Raw genomic sequence first — 22,568 nt, forward strand, 5'->3', positions numbered from 1 at the left:
GAGGAATGCTCGGATCTTCTTTCAGAAATGCAGCAGTCCGGAGCTGGTTGTGAAATCCATTGTTTCTACGGTTAGAGATAGGGTTTCATCTTGAGGTTTTTGTTGTTGTTGTGTTTTGTGAACTTCGTTTAATTTTTTAAAACTTTCTTTTGTCACGTATTAAAAGAATCTTGACGATCATAATCCCGAGCAAACCCATCAAGAAAGGTAGCAATGTTACAAGTTACAGTGTCTTGGCCAGACGCAGGTTTAGGGAGACTACTACCCCTAGATGTAAAATGAACTGACCAAGAAAAAAGAAACAATCACTTCTTGCTAACTGAACTGTACACATTATAGGAAATAGCGATCAAGCTCGTCCCGACGGCCAATATGATTACCAAAACCGCCAAGATCTTGTCCATCCTTGTCGATATACCATGAACGTCTCTGTCAAAATTTCAGTAAGGCGTTACAAGGGATAATCAAGAGTGTGTTTGGAACTTGAGGAAAGAGAAGAGAATAGAAAGGAAAGAAAGGAAATTTAGGGCATCTTTATATCTGGTTCCTAATATGGGAAGGTAAAGAAGATAATGGTACCCAACAGAAATCAGATAGAAAGTCGTTTCCCTCCTATTCTCTTTCCTTTCTTTCCCTTCTACGAGTTCTGAACAAAGCCTTAGCTTACACAGAACCAAAGTGAGAGAAGTTTAAGCTGTACCTTAGAATTATCGCGCTTGGGAATATGAACATGAGGCACATTACTGTGGTGGTTCCCATAAACTGAAAGAAATACCATATGTTGGGAATAACTATCGCCACTAAGTATACGAATGCAAGAAGAACACAGGTAAGAGATACAAATCTGAAGGTGTCTGTGGCCAAAACAGGTTTCCTTGGGAAGAAAAGTTCGTCTACGTTGACTCTGAGGGAGAAGTTCACGACAGGGAAAACCATCATCAGGTGGATTGCATAGCTCAACCGAACAGTGTCATTGAGTAACGAACCGATTGCTGAATCGGAATTTTGATCGAAGTTGACTAGCATATCCGCCATGATTGAGTCGCCAAACAGAAGGTATCCGAAGAAGCCAACAGCAAAGTAGATGACCACGCACAGTACTAGAGAAATCCTGACTGCTGAACTCATATCAGAAGGCCTAGCAAGCTCTGCTCTCACCGGATGAACTGCACACATGTGTAAATTACTCACAATGTGTAAGAAACTCTACACACACACACACACACACACATATTATAGCTCATTGAATAAAACAACCACAATAAGAAAGCACGAGATAGTACATACAGATGTATGTATCTGGCAAAATGACTGCATCCAATTCTCTAGTTCTTAACAGTTTTAACTGTATCTTTGAATGAAGAAGAGTACAATACTGGCTGCTAGGTTAGCCAGATTATAATTTATACGTGCTTGGGTTTATGTCAACCATTTTCCATAATACTGATCAGGTGAACATGTCGGCCTTAAGTTCAGTATTATTCAGGGCTAACAAAACCAAACACTGTTTACGTACAAAAGGAAACTGTAGAAATCAATGCGGCTTTCCCCTTTTTTTTTGGCAGCCGAAACCATATGATGCTTACCACTTATATGGCATGCAAAGCCAGTGGCAAATACTGGAAGAGTAGTGAAAAGATCAAATAAGGACACTCTGGCAAAGTCTGGTACCAATCTTAATCTTTGTGTTTTCCCCTCCCACATTGCATGAATTGCCATGGCCGAGCATATGGCGACAAACATAACAGCTAAGAGAATGGAAACTCCTGAAGCATGTTTTAGGGATTCTGCAATAACCAAGCAGTAAAAGAGTTATCAAAATGGGGGAAAGCAACACATTTTTTAAATGGAAACAAACAGGCTTCAAAATAGTAATAAAAAAAGATACAAAATAAAAACCAAAACTTGTTTGGTGAACAAGATTCACAAGATTTTCTTGGAGAATTTTATTAGAAAAACAAAACCAACTTTTCTATAGGGAAAAAAAAAAAAAAAGATTACTTAAAACTTTTCAAAACTATATCGCTCAAGAAAGATTGTTGTATGAAAAACTGGAAATTCAAATGATAACCGAACAGGACTGTAGTTTTTGAGGGAGCAGACTCCCCATTGCCATATCCTTTCTTCATATTAACCACTTAACAAATCACAAACTTTTCGTTAACTTGCATAAACGGGCTGCCATGAGGTTATAAGAACAAAACGTCAATAAATTCACATTTCAATATTGTTATACACACAAATCACAACTAAAAATGTAGCTTTTCATTGGTTCAAGATGTCAAAGGTTTACAAAAGCATAAAAGATATTGACATCACAACGTAGAAGAAGTAATTAATTTGGAACCATGTACACACTTATTGACTCAACTAACCTATGCTACGTAATAAGAGGAATGGAAGCATAATGAAGAGCACGACGAAAAGGAGTGCACATGCGCGTGAGTTCCACCATTGGATGCCAAACCATCCTTGTAGAACCCCCAAATGCAATGTTCCTTCAGATTGATTTCCAGAAAGGACATCCCCTAGCAAACAATATCAAAGAAAATGACTGTCAGTATGTCATACACCACATTCCAATTAGATTATTATCATTTGCTGCCCTGGAAAACCTGTCTTCACTCAACCAAACATATCTAATGGGGCAGGGGTGGCAAGTTGAATGATTCATCACATGAAAAGGTATGTCAAATCAGTGAGTTCAACTACTGAAATCTATGGATGTTCAAACTGTGGATTGGAGCAGGGTACTCTTCAAGCAAATGCCTAGATTTTGGTCTTGCTAGGCAACTCAAGTTATGTATCTAATGATGCAAATCACGTCATTCAGCAGCATGAAGAACAGGAAAATCTCAAACTCGTGACTATAAAACAGATAGCAAAATCAAAGAAGCAATTATCACTTCATTAAAAGTTACTTTCTCATTTGCCACTACAATTCCGTCTCACGTACATGATCCAAACACAGCCTCAGTGTCTAACATGACATATCAGTAGTGGTAACAGGTATTATTGTCAGTCTTAGCCCTTAGGTGACTTTAACTCATAAAACAAAAGTTACTGATTAACACATTTTGGGTTCCGTGTGAGGTCTCACCACTGTATTGATAGAATGTCCTCATTTGTCACGTAGTTGAGCATATTCTACCAATACAATAGTGACACATCAAATGGTACGGGTACCCAAAATATGGTACTCATACATTGTAAGGGTACTATAGTATTGCTCAAAACCCATAATTGGAAAGCGAAAAATCCAATACCCAAGAAACCAAGTTGCATTTACACCTTACCAATTATAATCAAGTAAATGATGAGCGCACCAAGGTTGGTTACCATCACACAAACTTGAAGCGCAACCGACCCAAATTTCCCAAACGACTCCGCCATGAGACCGCCGTAAGTAACCGATTTACCGGAATTCGTGTAACGCAAGAGGAACTCCACCGTCACCTCCACCGATAAAGCCACAATCAGTATCAGGATGAAGCCAGGGATTACGCCCAGCACCTTAAACGTGGCCGGAATCGACATGATTCCGGCGCCGACCATGCTTGTGGAGACGTTGAATACGGCGCCGGAAATTGAGGTGAGGCATCGTGGAGATGGGCTTTCCGGTGAGTGGAATTTGGGTAGAAGCGGTGCGGTGGCTCCGGCGGAGTCTGGGTTTTCAGGTCTCATCCTTTTCTGTTGGAGATTTCTGTGTTTGTTTTTGTTTTGTTGGTTTTGTCCACCGATTTTTCCGGCAAAAATTTTATACTCTGTCGGTGGGGTCCAACTTCCAAGACTCTATAGCGAGTATAGAAAAGCAAAAATCTCTCGAAGCAATTTTATAGGATATACAGGGAAAAAAAAAATCGTAGATGTCCTGAAAAGATAAACAAATGGTTCAAATTCACTTCGATGTATGAATTTTATATATCAGAGTGAATCTCAATCGTTAATTTAATTTTTTTAGATATTTTTGAGTAAATTTTTTTTGGATCGCTACATTTTCGAGATCTCTTTGATCCAAATCTCATGTCGTAACAAAAATTTGAGGTCAATATTAGCAAAATCAAATTCAACGACAAATTTTGATAATGTCATTTTTGGTGTCAGACTTGCATCGAACTTGGCAATTGCTAATCTTGTTTAATTCAACGGTTTGAATTTCAGATTGTGCAGAAATTATATACCAAACCAGCCCAACGATATTGCTATTTTGCAGATTCATAACACTTTTACAAGCCAAGAAATGAATTTTTTTTTTTTTTTTTGTGATCCGCAAAACACGCCTTAAGGGCTTTCAATAACATCCTTTTCCAAAACTGGTACAAGAGAAGTGAGAGGATTAACAATCTAATTACATGGAAGAGAGTTTCTTGAAGCTAAAAAAGCAACTTTATGTGCCATTCTGTTTGCGACCCTTCGAACCCACTTGAAAAGAAGATTTCCTTCCTTTGCAAAATGTCTAATGTCCATCACCAAAGTTTTGACATCCCAAGGAGGCACTAATTCCGACACACTTAGATGGATTGCCTGCTGGCTATCGGACTCCACCTCCACTTCCTTTAGGTCCAAACTGATCAGCATCTCGCAGGCAGCTCTAATGGCATGGAGCTCCCCTCCGAGACTGGTCCTAACATGAACCGACTTTGCAAGGCCATCCACAATCTTTCCTTTCCAATTTCGAAGCACAACAGCAGCGATACTCCTAAGCCCGGAGGCAGGAATGGCTGCGTCACAATTTGCTTTAAATCTGCCCTTGTCCGGAGCCCTCCAGGTGGATAAATCCTCCTGATTAGGTGGGTTATCCATCTGGACTTTAGGAATCTCAAAAGCTTTTAAAAACTCCATCTCAGCATGGAGAAATGATGTTATTGTATGCTGTGGGTTAACCTTCGTTTTGTTAAAGACAAAATCATTCCTTGACTTCCATATGTTCCACGCTATTAGAGCCACTCTGCCCATGAGATTAATTACCTCCTTTACTGTCAAGTTTTCCATCATATCAGCTACCCATTTGATCACAGAGCCATTACCACCCAAATCCCCCAGCGGTTTAATGTTGCACCCAAACCATACCATTTTGGCCCATGGACACAAAAAAAACAAATGTTCCGTAGTTTCTACTTCCTTCTCGCAGATGGGACACAGATTGTCTACTGAACATCTCCTCTTGAACAGATTGCCAAGAAATGACTTTGGTGATGCCATTTTTGGCACCAATAAATGGACTTACTTCAATACGGTAATACCTATAGCACACAATATAAGCACAATTTAATGGGGTACAAAAATTGAAAAAAAATAGTCCATGATATTGGAAACTACTTGTAATTAGGATGAAATTCTGTGACTTTTACTACTGGAATTTTAATTCATTGTTTGCATCGAGACTTATCTCTATATATAGATTTAAGGACTTCAGAACATATTCAAATTTTTTTTGGCAATCATTCGTGTAGCTATAATAATTTAGTCAATTTTATTCAGCTCTAACAGGAGGCAAGGTCCTCTGTTCCAAAAACCCATGTGTCTATGTGCCGAGAGATTTCTGGCCGTTGAATTTATTACATAAAAACATTACACAATCTAACAACCGAAAAACCGCTCAACACACAGGCACAAAGTTTTTGGAATAGCAGAGATCGGACCCTATAACTGCAATGTGCAACAAAATACAAATCGCCTTATCACAAGTGTGGTATTGATTGGTGTAGGGCCATATGGGAAGCAGTTGGAGGTGTCAAGCCGATCCATTATGTGGACATGCGGGGTTATGTTAAGACAGTGAGACAAAATAAGTTATTAATCGCCTTATCACAACTTGGGACTTGGACCCCATTATTACTTTACAACCATACTCGTCTACACAGTGGCGTAGTTTTTCTGTCCCAAAGAAGCAATAATGTCATTCCCATTCATCTTCGGGCCATAAAAAATGTCAAGTTTCCTCGAGATTTTACACACAGCAGAAAATAAGATAGAAAGATCAGAGTAATAAGTGTAGAGTAAAACTATAGGAAACCGTGCCGGGAAAGAGGGGGTGGTTATGGAAACCCGAGTGAGCAAAGCCACATTACAAGCTAAAATATGTGGATTATCCGTTACCCACCTCTCAGATTTGGCAAAATTGCAATATCAAGACGACTGAAAATAATTAACCAAAAAGAAATACAACTCTTCAGCATCAGGAGCAAGCTCATGTTTAAACTGAGCAGCTATTCAGGTCTCAAACTTCTACTACTGTTGTGCTTGAAGCAAAACCCTGAATCAGGTCACCGACGGGTAAGGAAGTCCAGGCGATTTCTGGATCTGGATCCACGTCCTACTTCCTGGCAAAGTATACACCCATGATAAGCCACTACTGACCCAGGTAAATCCACACAACTTTGCGCTTGCATGCAAGTGACATAGTAGTAAATTGTTCAGTCGTATTTGCTTTTGTTTTTACTTTGTCGGCGTGACAGGGATTTTAATGACTCTTAAACAAGGACATACAAACCATTGCAACCATATAGCAAGTAGCAACTGAAACAAACGTTAATCTTACACAATAATACATACCGTGACTTACACAAAAATAATACATACTGACACTTACACAAACACACAAATGTGTGGGGCTCACACTCACTACGCCGTCAGTGTGTTTGGTCCCGCACATTTATGTAAGTGCTTGTGCTAAATAATGCATAGAACGGATAATGAAATATTGGAAAGTGCTGACTAGGAACTCTGAGTAGGTGAGTGCCAACAGTGCTCTCTATTAAAAAAATGGCAAAGAACTATATTTTTGAAGGGTGGAGGAGAATTCTTGTTACAGGGTGGAAGGAAATCTACCAAGAGAATCAAGAGGATAGTATTGGTCATCCGCGCATAGATGAATCAGAATCCCTTAGGACAATCTTTCATAACCGATAATAAACTATTTGTTTTATTTATTTTGGGAAAAACACATCCTATCAAAATGATTCTTTTGAAGTATATGGTAGTGTTTGGGTGCTTCTAGCTGTCCAAAATGCAACGACAGCCCCGCAGTAATAAGATGCACAACTTGATGACTCAAATTTCATACTCAATCAACTCACCCCCAAACAACTTTCTATATGATAGACAAACATCCAAATAGTAGCTTTTTTCTTATATAGGAAAACTCAACAAACCTGCCACTCTTAGCGGATGGAACGACCAATCCTCTTTTCTCCAAGCTCTTAAAACGATCCCTAGCGAGGGTAGAACAACCCTTCATGCAAAAAATAACCATATCAGTAATGAAATTTAGACTAAAAACCAAACTTGGTTGTTGCTCAGAGAATAAATCAGGAATGAACGAAAAGGAAAACCTTCAGCTTCCGGAGGGAACCCGTAATTTCTTCAGATAGTAGGACCTGAACAGGAGCAGGCTCGAATCTGAAAAGTATGGACACTAGTCAACCGTCGATCCAATTATGTATCCTAGTAGAAACTGGCAAATCCATACTGAAACAAAAACTAAAGACGGTTCTTGTCCTTCCCAAATACTTTCATCCACTCCACTCAAACATGGTCTTTACCAAAAGTTTTGGTTCAGTATGTGGAATTAAAATGTGAAGTTAAAAGTTAATGTCATTCAAAAGAAGGGACTAGACCACCATATAAAAACAGAAAACAAAATGAGTAAGTAACACGTGTAATTAGTTTTCTAGCATTCATAAATCATTCACACAACGGCTTTTGGTGAGTTAATGTATCTTAGTTTAGAAAAGTGCCATACTTGTGTCTTCCCAAGCGTGGTGGACGGGATTTCAATCTTTCTTGTTTGGCAACTATGCGACGGAGATGTCTTCTCTGCTTCTCTTCATCATCTTTGGCAATTTCTTGGATTATATCTGGCAAACTGTAGTCACATGAATAAACATCAGTAGAAACATTACTTGTGCGCGAAAGTAATTGTAGAGACAATGAAGACGGCCTACGAGTCAATTTCCTTGGAGAATTGCTCCACTTTCTTTGCTTCTGCTTCTGTTCTCAGTTTTTCCTTGCGTCTGGCTCTTTTGTTCAGCTCAACTCGTGTAACCTTCTTGGTTATCGAGGGCCTGCAGATTGTACCGTTCAATAACTATTAATCTGAAATCTCCCATGCAAAGAATTCAAGAAAATTGAAACACCATAGCAGCCTGCCTTAGGAAAGAGAATTAAGCCAATATCCTGGTCTGGCACAGGTAAACCTTTGCAACTTATACATGGCTGATTGCCTTGGGCAATTGTTTGAGTAGTCAAACTCAATATTTTTATTTTTTATTTTTGATAACTCAAGTGTCCAGGCCAGTCAAACTCAATATCATTGATCACAATTGTACATCAATGTAACTAAAACATCCGGGTCCTTCTATATGTGTCTGACGTCATTAAACATAACTACGAAGCAGAGCTTCTCATTCCACTAAAAAAATATCTTTCACCATGTAAAAATACAAATAAAAGTGCGAAAAAGGCACACCCAATTGATTTTCGGACTCCATAATCACACTAAAAGGTTCCCAATAACCCATGAGAGAATCAAATCTCAAGATGCAAGTTCAATATGATAAATAATCAAGTGGAAGATTAATAAGAAACTTATTGAATGGCAGTAAAACATGAAAAGTTGCAGACCTTTTCTCATGTACATTATCTCCGTTTTCATCTTTGTTTTCAATGTTTTGCTGATCATCATCACTCCCATTGTCCGCCTCAAGAAAATATGCCTGACATAGTTTTTCTCAAAACTTATGTACTTTGGATCGAATTATACACCACAGTACTAAGTTATGCTTATATATAATCTGGATAGAATGGTATACCAAAGTAAATCCAAGCTGAACTTTATGTAAATGAGATACTCACATCTTCCTCGTCAACAACTTCACCAGGAACCATAAATGGAATTGGCTGAGGACCCAACTCATGCCGATAAATTTTCTGCATTTCATCTGCAACAGCACAAGCTAACGAATCCTGGATAGACCAAAGAATGAATATAATGTACAGTTGAATCACACCAAAAAAAAAAAAAAACAAGTTATCATGTCTCCAAGTGGTAACCTGATGACTCTCAAATGCAGGATTGAATGAGCATCCAGGAGGCTCAACTTCTACAGCAGGGATGATTGAAGGCTTGGATTTCTGTCATAAATGGTCAATATCATAAGTTACACCGTAGCAACCAGAGGGGGAAAAAGCCAAAAGAAGCACAACCCGCAAAACAAAATGCCATATTAAAAACCATGGAGCGTTGCCTCAGTATCTATTTGGAAAAGAACCTGGGGAAAACTATAAATAAAATAAAGAGACAGTTCCTTGACTACTACCGCCACATAATAACTTAAGTACTATGGCTTTACCTTTTTAAATTTTCCAGTGTGTTCACCTGCAAAAATGACAAGGACACAGTATTCAACGAGTGACATCTCATTATGAAAGCTGGATTGAACATAATAACTGCAACAAATGAGGAGAAACCTTCATCACCCCATATGTCAACCATGCCAGAATCTGAGACACCATCCTCCTGAGAGATTCCAAAACAAAATATAACATCAGCACAATACTATTGGATCCATATCTATGTTCGCTTGCAAACAAGTCCTCAAACCTTTTCTCACCTTGAGAAGACCTTGAACTGCATCTTTTGCTGCCGGAGCTTCTTTACGACTTTTCTTAGATTTCTTCTGTGTTGAAGATGGTACTGGTTTAACAAAGGAGTTCCTTTGTAACAAACTGTCACAGCGGAGTACTTTTTCTCTGTGCTTTTCAATCTTCCGCTTGACCGAAAGATCTGAATCACAATAAAAAGAAAAGTTAAGAGTCTACCATTTCTCAAGAGAATAATTGACTCAGACAGAGTGGGACAAAATCTTAAAGGGAACCCAATGTGCACTTCTATTTCCTAAAATAATTTTATAAATAGGCTTGGTCAGCTCGCAGCTGCCAAAGCCATGTTGTCATCAGCACATTGTGGGCCAAAGCCTGTCCACAACGAATGACTGACATTTGGAAGATGATCCAGTTGAGTGTATGTTTATCACATAGGGAAGCCAATTCAACTGTCGCTGAACATGGCCAAATGAGCGCTTGGGAATGACAATCTGTAGTCAAAATTAAAAAGTTCATCTGGCAATGAAGAATGCATACCCACACTAAATTTTCCAAAAACTCATCCTATCTTCCAATTGTTTTCAAACCTAAACAAGAGTTTTCCTTCACAGTAGAACCTTAACTTGCTTGGCAGCCACATTCTCCCATCTCACACCTAAACTTTCATCAAATGACTACCTTATCGAGAAGTCTGCATGAGTCAACATATATGCTCATAAGGGTTTCGATGGAATCTTTAGACTCGTTGGTTATTTTGGCGCTCAGTATTCTTTTTGGGTTCCAGACCTTATTTCATAGACACCAACTTTCGTTAAAATCCATCGACAATACATTTGATCACCAAAGCGGCAGCTTCTCACCAATATAATAAACTTCTATAACAAATAAGCTACTTTCATCAAACTAGTTGGAGTGTAGATAAACCCACTTAATGAGAAAGATAAGGGCATCAAAGGATATGTGACACCCGGTGTCTTCAGTGATAGTTTTTAGGATTTTACATCAAAGAAAACAATTCATAGTCGTTTATCAGCTCACAGCCTCATACCCAAGTGCATTAACCTAAAGAATGAATCAACAATGCAACTCTCTTCAAGCAAGTACATTACCATTCAAGCAACACACTACTGGGCTACTTCAACTATGCATAAAACCGAACTCGAATTTGCAACCGACTACCAAAATTCCAACCCAAATCAAGAAAATCATGATCACGCTTAGAGGTGTCAAACAGGCCGAGCTGACACGGGCACAGCGCGACACGATTAAATGTGGCAAGGCATGGCATGGGCACGGTTTTAGGAGGGGTGGACCGGGCACGGCACGGTTTTAGACCGGCATGGCATGGGAGTGGGCAGGGCGGGAGTGGGCAGGGCGGGAGTGGGCCGGGCACGGTTCTAGACCAGCATGACAGGGCAAGGGCACGGGCACGGGCACGACTTAACAAATACTACTTAAGTTGTTAGTTGTCCACAATTTTTTCATTTTTTTTTGTTCCTGCGAAACTCGGTGGGAGAGGGGCGCAAGTCACAGAAGCACAGTTGGCACGATCGCATGGCCCGTTTGACACCTCTATTCACGCTTAAAACACCTTCCGTCGATTAACAAGGAATACACGATAACAACATCTTCAGTTGAGCTTAGTGCCCCCAAATTGGCAGCTCAGTTTTTTTGAATTATTTGCATTTTCTAACCAACCAATGGGGGAATAATAGAGCTTGAGAAATGAGAAAGAGGAATAGCAGTACCACTCGATTTGTCGACGTAGAAAAGGGATTCGCTGGGGAGTTCGGTGAGGGGGCCACCGGAGAGGGCGTCTTTGGTGGACTTCTCGAAGTAGTCGTCTATGTCCTCTGTGCTTATGTTAGCCCTCCACGCCTTCTTCCCTTTCCTCGAGCCCTTAGCCTTCTTCCCCATCTCTCTCTCTCTCTCTCTCTCTCTCTCTCTCTCTCTCTCTCTCTCTCTCTCTCTCTCTCTCCGCCCAGTTATTTGTTCGTTTGTTTGAGGCTACTGCCGCCAAAGAAGAGGCGCAAAGAGAACCCTAACGAAGGACGTTCGTTCGGTTTTTCCGTGTCTCTTTGCTTGTTGTTCAAATTACGGTAAGCACCTCAACTATGAATATTTTCCACTTCGTCCCCTCTCTTTTTGACAACTTTTTGGCAATTTGGGTCTTTTTCGTTGTTTCATTATTTTCATATTAATTTTTAAAAACTTTGATCTATATTTTTTTATATATTTTCAATTCCTCTTACCCTGAACGATGTGATTTAAAAATCATAGCACAATCTATAAAAATTAAGTGAAAACAACAAAAGAAGACAGTATCATAAAGTCTCCAAAAAATTAGGCTGAAAAGAGCCTTAAGCCAAGACTAGATGATCCCATATTTGGTAGTCACACAAACCCGAATTACTAAATTTCAAGGACTAAATAGTAGTACCTTTGTAGCCGTACTATATTTTATCGGCATCCCCAAGCCTTCTCCATAATTATTTCCCCTCCCCAATTACTCCATTGTTCCTCCCCACCTTCAAAGCAGGGTATTAAAATGGATTTTCAAGGGCAAACAAAGTAGTTAATTGTTACTACGTTTTGAATGATGCTATGGCGTCCTCGGTCATTTTGAAAACATCGTAATTTTTTACATAACTTCACCATTATGAGCATAACTAAAATCCATTACACCTCGGTCATTTTGAAAACATCGTAATTTTTGACAAAACTTCACCATTATGAGCATAACTAAAATCCATTACAAGCATAACAAAATCCAGATAAGGAATATCCAAAAAATCAACCAAGACATAACCAAACCTAACTAAGGCATAACAAATAAGTTATGCCTTGTTATGGTTTCGTTATGCTTGTAATGGGTTTTGATTATACTAATAATGATTTTGTTATGTCAAAAGTTACGGTGTCCCCAAAATGGCCGAAAACACCGAAGTCATTCCTGTTTTATTATCAATTCACCTAGTTTTATTCACCCCTTGTACAAACTACCAACTGAACAATTATAAAATACTACTGATATTCTCTACATAATTAATCTTCCCTTTTACAATATGCTCCTCCTATCTGCGTTTCTCATTTAATCCCAACAAAAAGCTAATCCGGCTTTGCAAATGGGACTAATGTGCAATGACTTGTCTCGTTCAGATTCCTCGTTTACTCTATTGCTTAATAAAACTCAAAATAAGCAAACTTGTTTTTTTTTAGTCCGTGGCGTATTTGTTTCTTACTGATTGTGTTAGCTAGCTTGGAGTAATTAATAAGCAGACACGCAATCTCTTTACATTGAAACTCAGTAGGATAGTACCATTTACAAACATGAACAGTACTACTGCACTGACTGCTACAAAAAATGCAAAAGTAGAGTATTTATAAGGACTGGGAAAACATAGGTTAATTTTTGCTCTGCTCCATGGTGAAACGTAATGGTAATTATCCCCCAAAGCTCATCATCGAAACTCAAATGAGTCCGTGCGGGTTAATTACGTTTTTCTCCCTGTTTGCCACCGTGCTTCTTCTCATAGTAATGGAAAACCGCCGCGCCGGACAACACCGCCAGTGTCAATGCCTGTGCATGCATCCTGTGGGGAAGGAAACCAATCTGCTATTTGTTAAATAAACAAATATGCTAAGTTAGTAATTAAAGAAAGAGAAAATGCAAGTTTATGTACGTACCTTGCATGAATGAGCCTAAGACTTGGTTTAAGGGGAGCATTTCCTCTTGAATAGGCCAGCGATGCTCCGATACCCGATGCCCAGAGTGTTCCTACATAAAAGACCCAATAATGTCATCGTAATATATTGAAATCATTACAGTATCATTTTATTCATCTGGTACTCGTTACATAAGAGACTTTCACGTTATTAACAGCTTAGAGAAGATTAGCACTGACCAATGCTAGTAAGCTTATGCTCTGAAACCCAAGATTGCAAGGACTCCATTTTTTTCTGTACTACTTGGGAAGAAGAAGATTGAAAAGAGTGCTGCAAGTGGAAGGCAATTGGAGGAGAGGTGAATATATAGGAGGAGGAGAGTTGAATGGTGGTATTTGGACGTTGGGGACATGCTTTTCGTTTTGTTTGGTGAGCTAAGCCCATTGGTTTTGATCTCTTTTTATTTTTCTCGGACCACTGAAAGTCTGATTGAAACTGATGTATTGGAGGTGAAAGTGAAAACCAGTGGCTTCTCTTTGCCTGTTTTTATGCACACTCCTGTCAGCCTCTCCTCTTTACTCCTATTTTGTTTGTTTTTTTTTTTTGAAAAGAAATGCCACTTCAGGTGCTTTATACCTAAAATATTGAAAGTGAGGAGATTTGGGTGTTCACCTAATTCAAGTGCTTTCAATATATCTTTCACTTTCTCACATCTCGAATTCAATATATACTATCTTATTTTACTTTCGGTACATTGGAAGGTACATCCGCAGCGGATGGTACTTGACCACTTGGAAGATGCAAACACATTTATTATTGTCCATGATCATACTTGACTAAGGGATCGTTCGGGTAAGTAAGTCACTTCGCTTATTTTTTAGGTAGTGATAATGCCAAAATTGTTTTTGCTAATGCCAAAACTCCCGTGCATAAAAGTCTTGTACATTGCAAATGGTACAAGTCTTTTGTTCACTAGAGTTTTGGTACTAACAAAAACGATTTTGGCATTATCATTTCCCTATTTTTTTGTCCTTATTCAAAAAAATTTCGTATTTGTTAGTTTTTTGGGGATTATTGTTTTTTCATGACAAGAGGAATCTAAAAAGTAAAAAATTACGATCGAAATTCATTTTTTTTAATAAAGACGAAAAAATTGGCTTATTGGCTTATTTTTGTCTTTATTCAAAAAAATTAGGTTTCGATTGTAATTTTTTACTTTTTAAATTTCTTTCGTTATGATGATGCAATAATTTCTAAAAAAATTGACGAAAAACTAACAAATGGGAAAAAAATTTGTATAAGGACAAAAAAATAAGTCACTTGACTTATTTAGCAAAGCGACGGCCCCTAAGGGTGAGTTCAGACTCAATTCTTACGAAATTGAGGTATAATTTTTACATTACATTTTTCATTTTCAAAGAAATAAATAAAAAAGTATAAAAAATATAGGAAAATTTTGAAAAATTCAAATAAATAATGGGAAAAAAAAAGTTTCTAAAAAGCTTCTCTAAACTCACCTTTAATCCTAGAAATTTGCTAAAACATGGTTCGCGACCACGTTTAGGGAGAGCAATTGTCCAGTAGACTAGTTTCAACTTTATTACTACTCCTCCCGTCCCGTAAAATTATTCAATCCCCTACGAAATTATGTGTAATTTTCAAGCTTAAAAATAAAGTGTTTTGTCGGAATAATTTTTTGTGTAATATGGATCTTATTTGATAGATTTTAATGAGATTTTTTAAACGGTGCAAGAAAATCAAAAAATTATTTTAGTAAATACATTATTTTTAAATTAAATTTTTTTACATAATTTCGTAGGAGACTAATTTTATGAGACGGATGGAGTACTTTTCAGGCCAGTGGGCCAAACCAGGTATTGAATGGGCTTATCGGAGTACATCGATTGGGCTTTTTCATTGTTTTCCCCCCGAGTCCAGACCTCTCTCGAGCAAGAACCGATCTCGAATTTTCTCTCGATCTCGCGTCTCTCTCTCTCTCTCTCTCTCTCTCTCTCTCTAGCTTTTCAATTGCTGCAAATTTTGCCGCCATAGAAACTAAATTCTTCCACAGCACACCTCTCTCCCTCCCCATTGGGTATATATATACGGCTTGAAAAGAGTGTTCTGACATGGGAAGCAATGGAAGCTGAATCAGAGAGAAGCGGCCAACTGACCTCATCAAACAGAAGAAGAAAACCCTTGTCCGACAGTACCAACGTCGTGATTCCCACCTCCTCCGTCCTTCGCAAGCTCTCTTCCTCCCTCGCCGCCCCACCCCCGTTCCCGAACCCAGTTCAGAAACCAAAACCCAATCCAAATGCCAATTCGAAACCCTACAGTTCCTCCAAAACCAAACCGGACACTAACCCCTCCAAATCTGACACCAGCATCGGATCATCCAGTTACAACCCCAATTCTGCCCAAATTGCCAAAACCCCCACTCGCGCTTCCGTTGCCGATTCCGGTAATCTCTCTCTCTCTCTCTAAACATATACTGTACAATTTTAACGGTTACCTGCTAGTTGTCTGAAACGTTATATAATTAGTTAGAATTGGAGATTCACGAGTGTTGCTTTGGCTTGAATTCGTTTCACGCTTTGGAGTAGTGGAGGGTTTTGGAGCAACCATTGGTACCCATTATCACTACACGGGTGTTACTTGAAATGAAATTCGTGTTGCTTATTTTGAAATAGGGAAGAATTGTCGAGAAATCTATGGTACACACTGCTGTAGCCTGTACCATGAGAAAGTCATGAGGTTGGGTGGGGAATGGTCCAGACGTAACTCATATAATGCGAGGGCGGGTGTGGGTGTGCGAGTGCAAAAATGTCTTTCAAAACCTCCTGAAGCGTCTTGCAAAAAAAAAAGAGTTCGTGAGCGCGAGGATTGAGAGCGCGAGCGCAAACCATTTTAAAGGATTATGTGGCTAAGGTCCAGACCATTTTAGTGGAATTTTGATGGGTGTACATTAGTAAAAATCTTAGTTACTGGAGTCTGTGGTTATGCGATGATTATTACGAATTTTGGATTGGTGAGAGAAGTTATGGGGGTTTTGTGGAGGATGTGGTATGATCTTTTGTTGAATTATCTGCGAACCGTTGTGGTGGGGGCATTTGTTGTGTACTTTTCACAGCGGGTTTTGTAGCTGAAAATGGTGTGCACTTAGTGATTTTGTGCTGATTATCAACGTATATCTTACTGCAATGTAGCCGTTGGTAACAGAGCGATTGACAAGTTTGGTTAAATGCTGTAAAAGTGCAAATTGCTAAAGTAGAGGAGTAGAATACAATGTCTGCCAGTTGATATATGATGTTAATCTTTTTGTTTCTGACACATTGAAGATGTTTCAGTTGTTAATCATGGTGGTTAGTGAGCTAGGTTATGACTTATAACCTCACAAGTAGTTTGACTTTGATTCAGTAGTTAAAAGTTAGGTATCCCACATGTACAGTCAGTTAGATAGGGATGATTGTGTATAAGATAGAGATTAGTCTTTGAAATCAGCAGCAAGAGAATGAAATACGTATCCTTAGCTCCTTCCTCTCTCATTGTTGAGTTTCCCTCGCTGTTACAAATTGTAGTTTTCAACAAAAAAAGGGCAAGGGACTGATGTTAGTGGTATGTTTTGTTTTCCGAAGGCAACAAAAGTGAAGAGGTATTTGAGTCCATCAAAGTTTACAAACGAAGAGAGACTGCGGATAAAACGAAGGACAAGGGAAAGGCAGTGGATGGGCCTCTTACTTACTCCTCTGTCAGGAAAACAAAGGATAGTGAGAATTCAGATGCCATGCCTTTTTCCCCTCTACTGCAGAAAACAAAGGATAAAAGGAAGGAAGTTGCTGTGCCTTTCGATTGTTCTTTGGTGGATAAAAGAAGGGATAAAGGGAAAGCAATTGCTGTGTCTTTCTCCCATCTTGGAAAATCGAAGGATAATGGGAAGGCTGTTTCTGTGCCTATTGCTTTCCCTTCTTTGGTGAATACAAGGAATAAAAGCAAGGCTTTTGACATGCCTTTTAGTTGTCCTCCCCTGCCGAGGACCAAGAAGATATGGTAACTCTCTCTCTCTCTCTCTCTCTCTCTCTCTCTCTCCACGTGTGGAACTCTGGCCCTAGTATGATATTCTTATTGTTTGGCTTATTGTTTGGCTTATTGTTATGGGTTATATTTGTGAATTTTTGTTTCATACGAGGATAAGGGACGACGTAATATGACATGTTGTAGAGTTGTTCTCCACTCTTGGATTTCTCATTCTACATTTTGATAAAATAGGGTTGTTTGATTTCATGATGCTTTGTGATGTAAAAATAAGGTTGTTTGATTTGATGATGCTTTGTGATGTTTACCTTTCGGATTCAGCTAAACTTTCCAAGTTGAGCTAGCTATCTTATCAGGTTGAATGCAATCTTCAGATCTTCACAAATGAACCAGCAATGGTACTGGATTTTATTAGGAGGTTTGCAAAACAGTTACATGGTTTTATTGACGAGTAGTCCCTTTTGCTGCAATGCCTGAGCACATTATCGGTTTCTGCTACAGTTTATCAGTTGAAGGCTTAAGACCTTGTTACTTTTTAATGTTTTGAAGTGCTGTGGTCAAAAGACCGCTGCGTTGTTTCTTCATTTCAGTTTCTTTTAAGAACCTTCACTCTTACTTTCATCAAGTCTAATGTTGTGTAATCACTTCCAGAAGGCCGAAAGATTGTATGATTGTTTGTATTCTAAACTGTTGGAAACAGAGAATAAAGATCTTTAAGCTTGAAGTCTTATTCCCTCTGCCCACACTAGTTTGAAGTGGTCAAATGATGCATGAATGTTGATTTTTTTTGTTTTGTTTTGTTCTGGTTTATATGTGGCTTGCTTTTTCTGGGTTGTGTGTAAATAATTAAGATCTTACCGTGTAAATGCATCTGATGCTCTCTTGTATGTTCCTCCTCTTCCAAATAGGACTGAATTCAATGGAGTTGGAGATGTTGGTCTATCCAAATCGCGCACAGTTCCTCCTCCAAATAATAAGAAGGTTTGCTAAATTGTCTAGTCGCATTATATTTTTTTCTATTTTGATCTGTTCTGCGTTTATTTGTTCGGTTTGATTTATTCCTCGCTCATTCTCTCTTTTCTTCCCCCGTTCCTTTGCTTTCTAATCTTCATTTCTCTATTCTAAAAGTGTTGTGTGTGATATATAATTCTGTGTTCTGACCCATGATATTCAGTCTATATCAGAGGACTGCACTGGCACTTTTTTTTTTTAAAGTATCTGGATTGTTTTGTGTCACAATGGCATGCTTCCTAGACGGCAGGCTTAGCATTTTAACTGGTTAGAAAGCTCAAGCGTCAAGAAACTTTAAAATTGAGTAATTTGTCTGTTGAGAAACTGATTTTGGAATGCTGGAAATGGCCAATGTGATACTACTTATAATTTCTGCTGTTGTTTGTGGTTCCTTTGCCCAATCCTGCCTCGGTAGTTTTCTGTTTGGGTTTCTCTTATTGTCCTGCAATGTGTTTTTTTCCCCTCAGAAGAGGCGCTGCTTATTGGAAGAGCGAGATGTTTCAACACATGACTTGCCGCAAGAATTCGTTGAGCTACAGAGAGCTTACTTTAAAGACGTCGATGATTTTGAACTGGCAGAAGAGGAGGTATCAGAGAGTGAGTTGGATCACGAAAGCGAGAAAAAGTGTTACAATCACGATGAAGTCGGGGCGCCCTAACCGATTACTGAAAGACTTTCTCTGTATAGCTTCAAGCTTACGTTTACATATTCTCCACCTGCCACCAGCCATAGCAATGTACGTTGTCTGTCATTCTTTTCCCAAGTTTCTGTTTTGAGCCTCAGGTAACGTAATAAATTGATCTTTCTTAGATAACAGTGTCGCCACGTGCCAGCCGTAGGATCTAACTTTACTTGCTAGTTTTTTTACGGACCGAACTACTACAAATGCAAATATGAATGATGTATTACAGTTCTTTGTATTGACACTGGAAGTTGCAGATTGCCATGTGCTTTGTCATGAGTTTGTTGTAATTAGGTTTCTAAACAAGTACTCCGCAGTACTTCTATTAATTCCAGATGACTCACAAGAATATGGTACCTTCAATAGAGATTTACTATCAGAGACTTTTTTCCCCTGCCCAATAAATTTGAAATAAGGTTGTGGTCCGAAATAGTAATGAGACACATGTTCTTTAACTAATTCCCGTGGTACTGGTTTGGTGGTCAATGCTTGGGGGTTTTGCTTCCATTGTAGGTTTGAATCTCTGAAGTGCTATCAATTCTTATGAGACCAATACATACGGAGCTCTATCTTGGCTTTAATCTGGCCTTTCACTGGGGAACCGTGAAATTGGTCCCCGGAGATTAGTCGGTGCACGTATATTGATCCCGACACACTAATCCGTGATTGATCACTAGATAGATCCAGTCAACTTAATGAATGCTTGCGGATCAAAAAATAAAAATTTGAATGTTTCTTCTCCAATATAGGAGCCAAGAGCTCAATCCCAAGTACTCGAATTGGGTTTATAAATTCGTGATCCATCGTGTGGGCACGAGTAGAGTGAAATCTAAGTATGATTAGCAAATGATTTGGACCGATCGAGGAGCTCTAATCTTCATGTGCATTGATAAGCACACCTTCCTCTTGAACTTAATTACTGTTGAATAAGACCTACCTTGCATAATTGTGTGCTTAAGTTAGATTTAGGCTCCGTTCTGCTAAGAAAATAAGTACTTAAAAAATAAAAACCTTAGCAGAATAAGACCTTAGTTGACCATTTATGGCCAATTTAAAGTGCCAATGAAATCTTCCAAAAAAAAAGAAGTCCCAATGAAATGTTGTATTTTTGACCTACCTAGAATTGATTTCTAGGTAGAGGATACGAACTCGATTTGGAGCATGTAGAATTGAGTTGTTCATGCATACCCACAAAAATTAAAGAACAGGATATGGTCTAGAAATTTAAGTGGACAAGACTCACTTATGATAAATGGCCTATGCTCCATATCTATTACTCTATGTTGCGCCGATGCGGATATAAACACGGCGGGAATATGGACATAGATACGGAACACAACAATTTTAAAATAATGAGGATAGCGACCAGCAAGGGGCACGCTAATTATTTTGTAGAATAAGTCTTTAAGTTATGAAAAACTTACGTTATAACAATTACATTATTTAAATAAGATGGCTCATATCAATAGCATTATCAACCGATGATGTATGCCTATACGTACCCATACACATAAAATTCATATTAAACTTTAATTTTGGTCTAACACTCTAGAGGTTATGAATATTTTACAACGAAAATCTTTCAAAATTTATAAAAATTATCCTGCCGTTTCCCCATAGGTGTATTGTGTTTGTGTCCCCGGCGTGTTCCACCATGCAAAATATCGTAATGTAATAGACACGTCACGTGACTTGTCCAATATGTGTTCGTAGAGTGTTCAACACGAATATGATAGTGTCTAGGACTGTCAGTACTTCATAGCTATTAGTACTAAATATTTTCTGTACACAAAATTACACACTGAAGGGGTGTCAAGTCATACATTATAGGTGTGTATTGTATGATTTTGTTTAAGAATATCACGGAGAAGTTTGAGGGAGACAAGTAAGATGCCAAAACATTAAGCAACGTTGACCTTAGACCAAATTCAATCCCTTATCAAAGTGACATATATACAGATCATATAAAATTATAAACTGACTGTGAGAGAGAGAGAGAGAGAGAGAGAGAGAGAGAGAGAGAGAGAGAGAGAGAGAGAGAGAGAAGTTCATGGTAATGTAGCTGCTGCTGCTGCTTTTTTTTCTTTTTATTAGGTTACAAGTAGTTAGCTTCTTTTTTCTGCGTTCTTATAAATTTATAAGTTTGAAATTTATTTTGATATTTGTTATTTTTTGTAGCTTTTTGTTTAGTTTTTCATTGTAATTTTTGGAGTTAATCTCGTCTCAATGAGACAGAATCGGAAGAGTATAAACATATGGATGTTGAAAAAAAAATTCATATAAGACGGCACTTTAGATAAATAAGATAGTTGTTTGATACTTTTTCGTGTTTAGTAAACTTTTTTTTGCCTACGGTCACAATTTTGTATGTTTTAGATTTCTCTCGTCGAGACGGATGATTAATCCAGAAAATTTCACCCGAATCTAACAAAAATTTAGAAAAGACGAACAAAACGAAGAATATAAGTTTACAAGAATGAGAATTGTCGACTATGCACTAGATTCCTCTGGCCTCCCGCTCAGGTTGCAATAGTAATTTGGGATCAAAGCTGACGCAGTAAATATTCAAAATAATTTCAATCACTGGATTATAACTTCTGGAGAAACATAAGTGAAATTATTCTCAGAATCCCCAATTCTATTAATTTATGCCACTTCCACAGCCAATTAAAGTTCAAAAACTCTAGGAGCACACTTTCAAAACATAACTCCGAAACATATATGTAAATCCACGTGCATCTAACGGTTCTGGATACAGTTGTGTTCGGAGTTCTGTTTTAGGGTATGTTTGTAACATTGCTCGTTATAGTTCTTGACTTATGGGTATTTCCTACTCAGTTCATCTCCTAATTGAGGACAAGAAATTAAATCAAACAAAAAGAATATATGATTTGAATGTAAAAAGAAGTATACATGCTAACCAACAATATCTAGATAGATATAGGGTTTCTGTCTAAACTAAAGACAGTTATTACAGTACTATTTAACAACCTCCCAATAATTCCAAATAATCTAGCAGTGACCTTATTTCACTTGATATATTCATCCTCTATAAGAGTAAATTGATGACATTTATGCTAAAAACAGGCCTAGACTTTTAACCAAAGTAGGGTATATTTTCATTTGAGATGGTGCTATAGTCGTCACTGGCAGTCGATACCGGGGTGTAAAAAAAAGAAGATGAAGTGAGTAGAAGAGGAGGATGGGGAGGCAGTGGCGGCGATGACGGTTGAAGTACCGTTGGTGGTGCAGAAACTGAAACATTAACACCAGATTTGGAAGAAAGTAAATTAGCTACTAAATAAGAATGGGGAGGAACTAATATACTAGGAGTATGATGATGGCTTTCCCTGCAGTACTTGGAATATTTGATTATCTCAGCCCTGACTGAATCAAGTTCAGCTTGTAAAGAGCGAACTTGTTGTTGCAAGGCTGAAATTGCTCCCATGCACCCGTACACTGGGTCTCTAAGCCTCACATTGGCTTCATAAACAAGACTATTTGCAGCATCGGCTCTTCGGCTCTCCGGTACCTTCTGGTTTAAGAAAAAAAAAGCAATGAACAAAT

At 38.4% G+C, this 22,568-nt stretch overlaps 4 protein-coding genes across 6 annotated transcripts; 1 reads left to right on the forward strand and 3 right to left on the reverse strand.

Annotated features, from left to right (window-relative positions):
• Nucleotides 1-170: 170 nt before the first annotated feature.
• LOC131300938 (amino acid transporter AVT6C-like) lies at nt 171-3,745 on the reverse strand. Its single transcript, XM_058327001.1, has 5 exons — nt 3,297-3,745; nt 2,376-2,528; nt 1,587-1,787; nt 701-1,166; nt 171-429 (listed from the first exon to the last, which is right to left on the reverse strand). Exons 1-5 carry the CDS (start codon nt 3,682-3,684, stop codon nt 306-308), a joined length of 1,332 nt encoding a protein of 443 aa, XP_058182984.1. The 5' UTR covers nt 3,685-3,745; the 3' UTR covers nt 171-305.
• Nucleotides 3,746-4,344: 599 nt separating this feature from the next.
• LOC131299867 (uncharacterized) lies at nt 4,345-5,202 on the reverse strand. Its single transcript, XM_058325440.1, has one exon. The coding sequence runs from the start codon at nt 5,200-5,202 to the stop codon at nt 4,345-4,347; it is 858 nt and encodes a 285-aa protein (XP_058181423.1).
• Nucleotides 5,203-5,872: 670 nt separating this feature from the next.
• Nucleotides 5,873-11,652, reverse strand: LOC131300941 (ribosome biogenesis protein NOP53). Of its 2 annotated transcripts, XM_058327004.1 has the most exons (13): nt 11,582-11,652; nt 11,355-11,538; nt 9,615-9,787; nt 9,472-9,520; nt 9,354-9,379; nt 9,055-9,135; nt 8,857-8,967; nt 8,626-8,717; nt 7,947-8,066; nt 7,745-7,867; nt 7,335-7,401; nt 7,155-7,234; nt 5,873-6,323 (listed from the first exon to the last, which is right to left on the reverse strand). In XM_058327004.1, exons 2-13 carry the CDS (start codon nt 11,521-11,523, stop codon nt 6,317-6,319), a joined length of 1,098 nt encoding a protein of 365 aa, XP_058182987.1. In that variant the 5' UTR covers nt 11,524-11,538; nt 11,582-11,652; the 3' UTR covers nt 5,873-6,316. The 2 variants fall into 2 exon arrangements, with proteins under 2 accessions (XP_058182987.1, XP_058182988.1); XM_058327005.1 differs by having other exon boundaries at nt 9,472-9,517; nt 11,355-11,644.
• Nucleotides 11,653-15,197: 3,545 nt separating this feature from the next.
• On the forward strand, nt 15,198-19,277 carry LOC131300942 (uncharacterized). 2 transcript variants are annotated; one of them, XM_058327008.1, is made up of 4 exons: nt 15,198-15,736; nt 16,911-17,322; nt 18,216-18,288; nt 18,789-19,277. In XM_058327008.1, the coding sequence occupies exons 1-4, from the start codon at nt 15,412-15,414 to the stop codon at nt 18,975-18,977; spliced, it is 999 nt and encodes a 332-aa protein (XP_058182991.1). In that variant the 5' UTR covers nt 15,198-15,411; the 3' UTR covers nt 18,978-19,277. The 2 variants fall into 2 exon arrangements, with proteins under 2 accessions (XP_058182991.1, XP_058182989.1); XM_058327006.1 differs by having other exon boundaries at nt 15,200-15,736; nt 18,786-19,277.
• Nucleotides 19,278-22,568: the final 3,291 nt, after the last annotated feature.

Source organism: Rhododendron vialii, chromosome 9a (assembly GCF_030253575.1).
Source record: "Rhododendron vialii isolate Sample 1 chromosome 9a, ASM3025357v1".
Lineage (NCBI taxonomy): Eukaryota > Viridiplantae > Streptophyta > Magnoliopsida > Ericales > Ericaceae > Rhododendron > Rhododendron vialii.

Coding starts and splice junctions, on each gene's coding strand:
- LOC131300942 (XM_058327006.1), top strand. CDS start 15,412: ATGGAAGCTGAATCAGAGAGAAGCGGCCAACTGACCTCATCAAACAGA. Junction 15,737..16,910: donor CGCTTCCGTTGCCGATTCCG/GTAATCTCTCTC, acceptor TGTTTTCCGAAG/GCAACAAAAGTGAAGAGGTA. Junction 17,323..18,215: donor CCGAGGACCAAGAAGATATG/GTAACTCTCTCT, acceptor TCTTCCAAATAG/GACTGAATTCAATGGAGTTG.
- LOC131299867 (XM_058325440.1), bottom strand. CDS start 5,202: ATGGCATCACCAAAGTCATTTCTTGGCAATCTGTTCAAGAGGAGATGT.
- LOC131300941 (XM_058327004.1), bottom strand. CDS start 11,523: ATGGGGAAGAAGGCTAAGGGCTCGAGGAAAGGGAAGAAGGCGTGGAGG. Junction 8,968..9,054: donor CTGCATTTGAGAGTCATCAG/GTTACCACTTGG, acceptor TGGTCTATCCAG/GATTCGTTAGCTTGTGCTGT. Junction 7,868..7,946: donor TTCTCCAAGGAAATTGACTC/GTAGGCCGTCTT, acceptor ATGTGACTACAG/TTTGCCAGATATAATCCAAG.
- LOC131300938 (XM_058327001.1), bottom strand. CDS start 3,684: ATGAGACCTGAAAACCCAGACTCCGCCGGAGCCACCGCACCGCTTCTA. Junction 2,529..3,296: donor CATTTACTTGATTATAATTG/GTAAGGTGTAAA, acceptor ATTGTTTGCTAG/GGGATGTCCTTTCTGGAAAT. Junction 1,788..2,375: donor CCTCTTATTACGTAGCATAG/GTTAGTTGAGTC, acceptor TGGTTATTGCAG/AATCCCTAAAACATGCTTCA.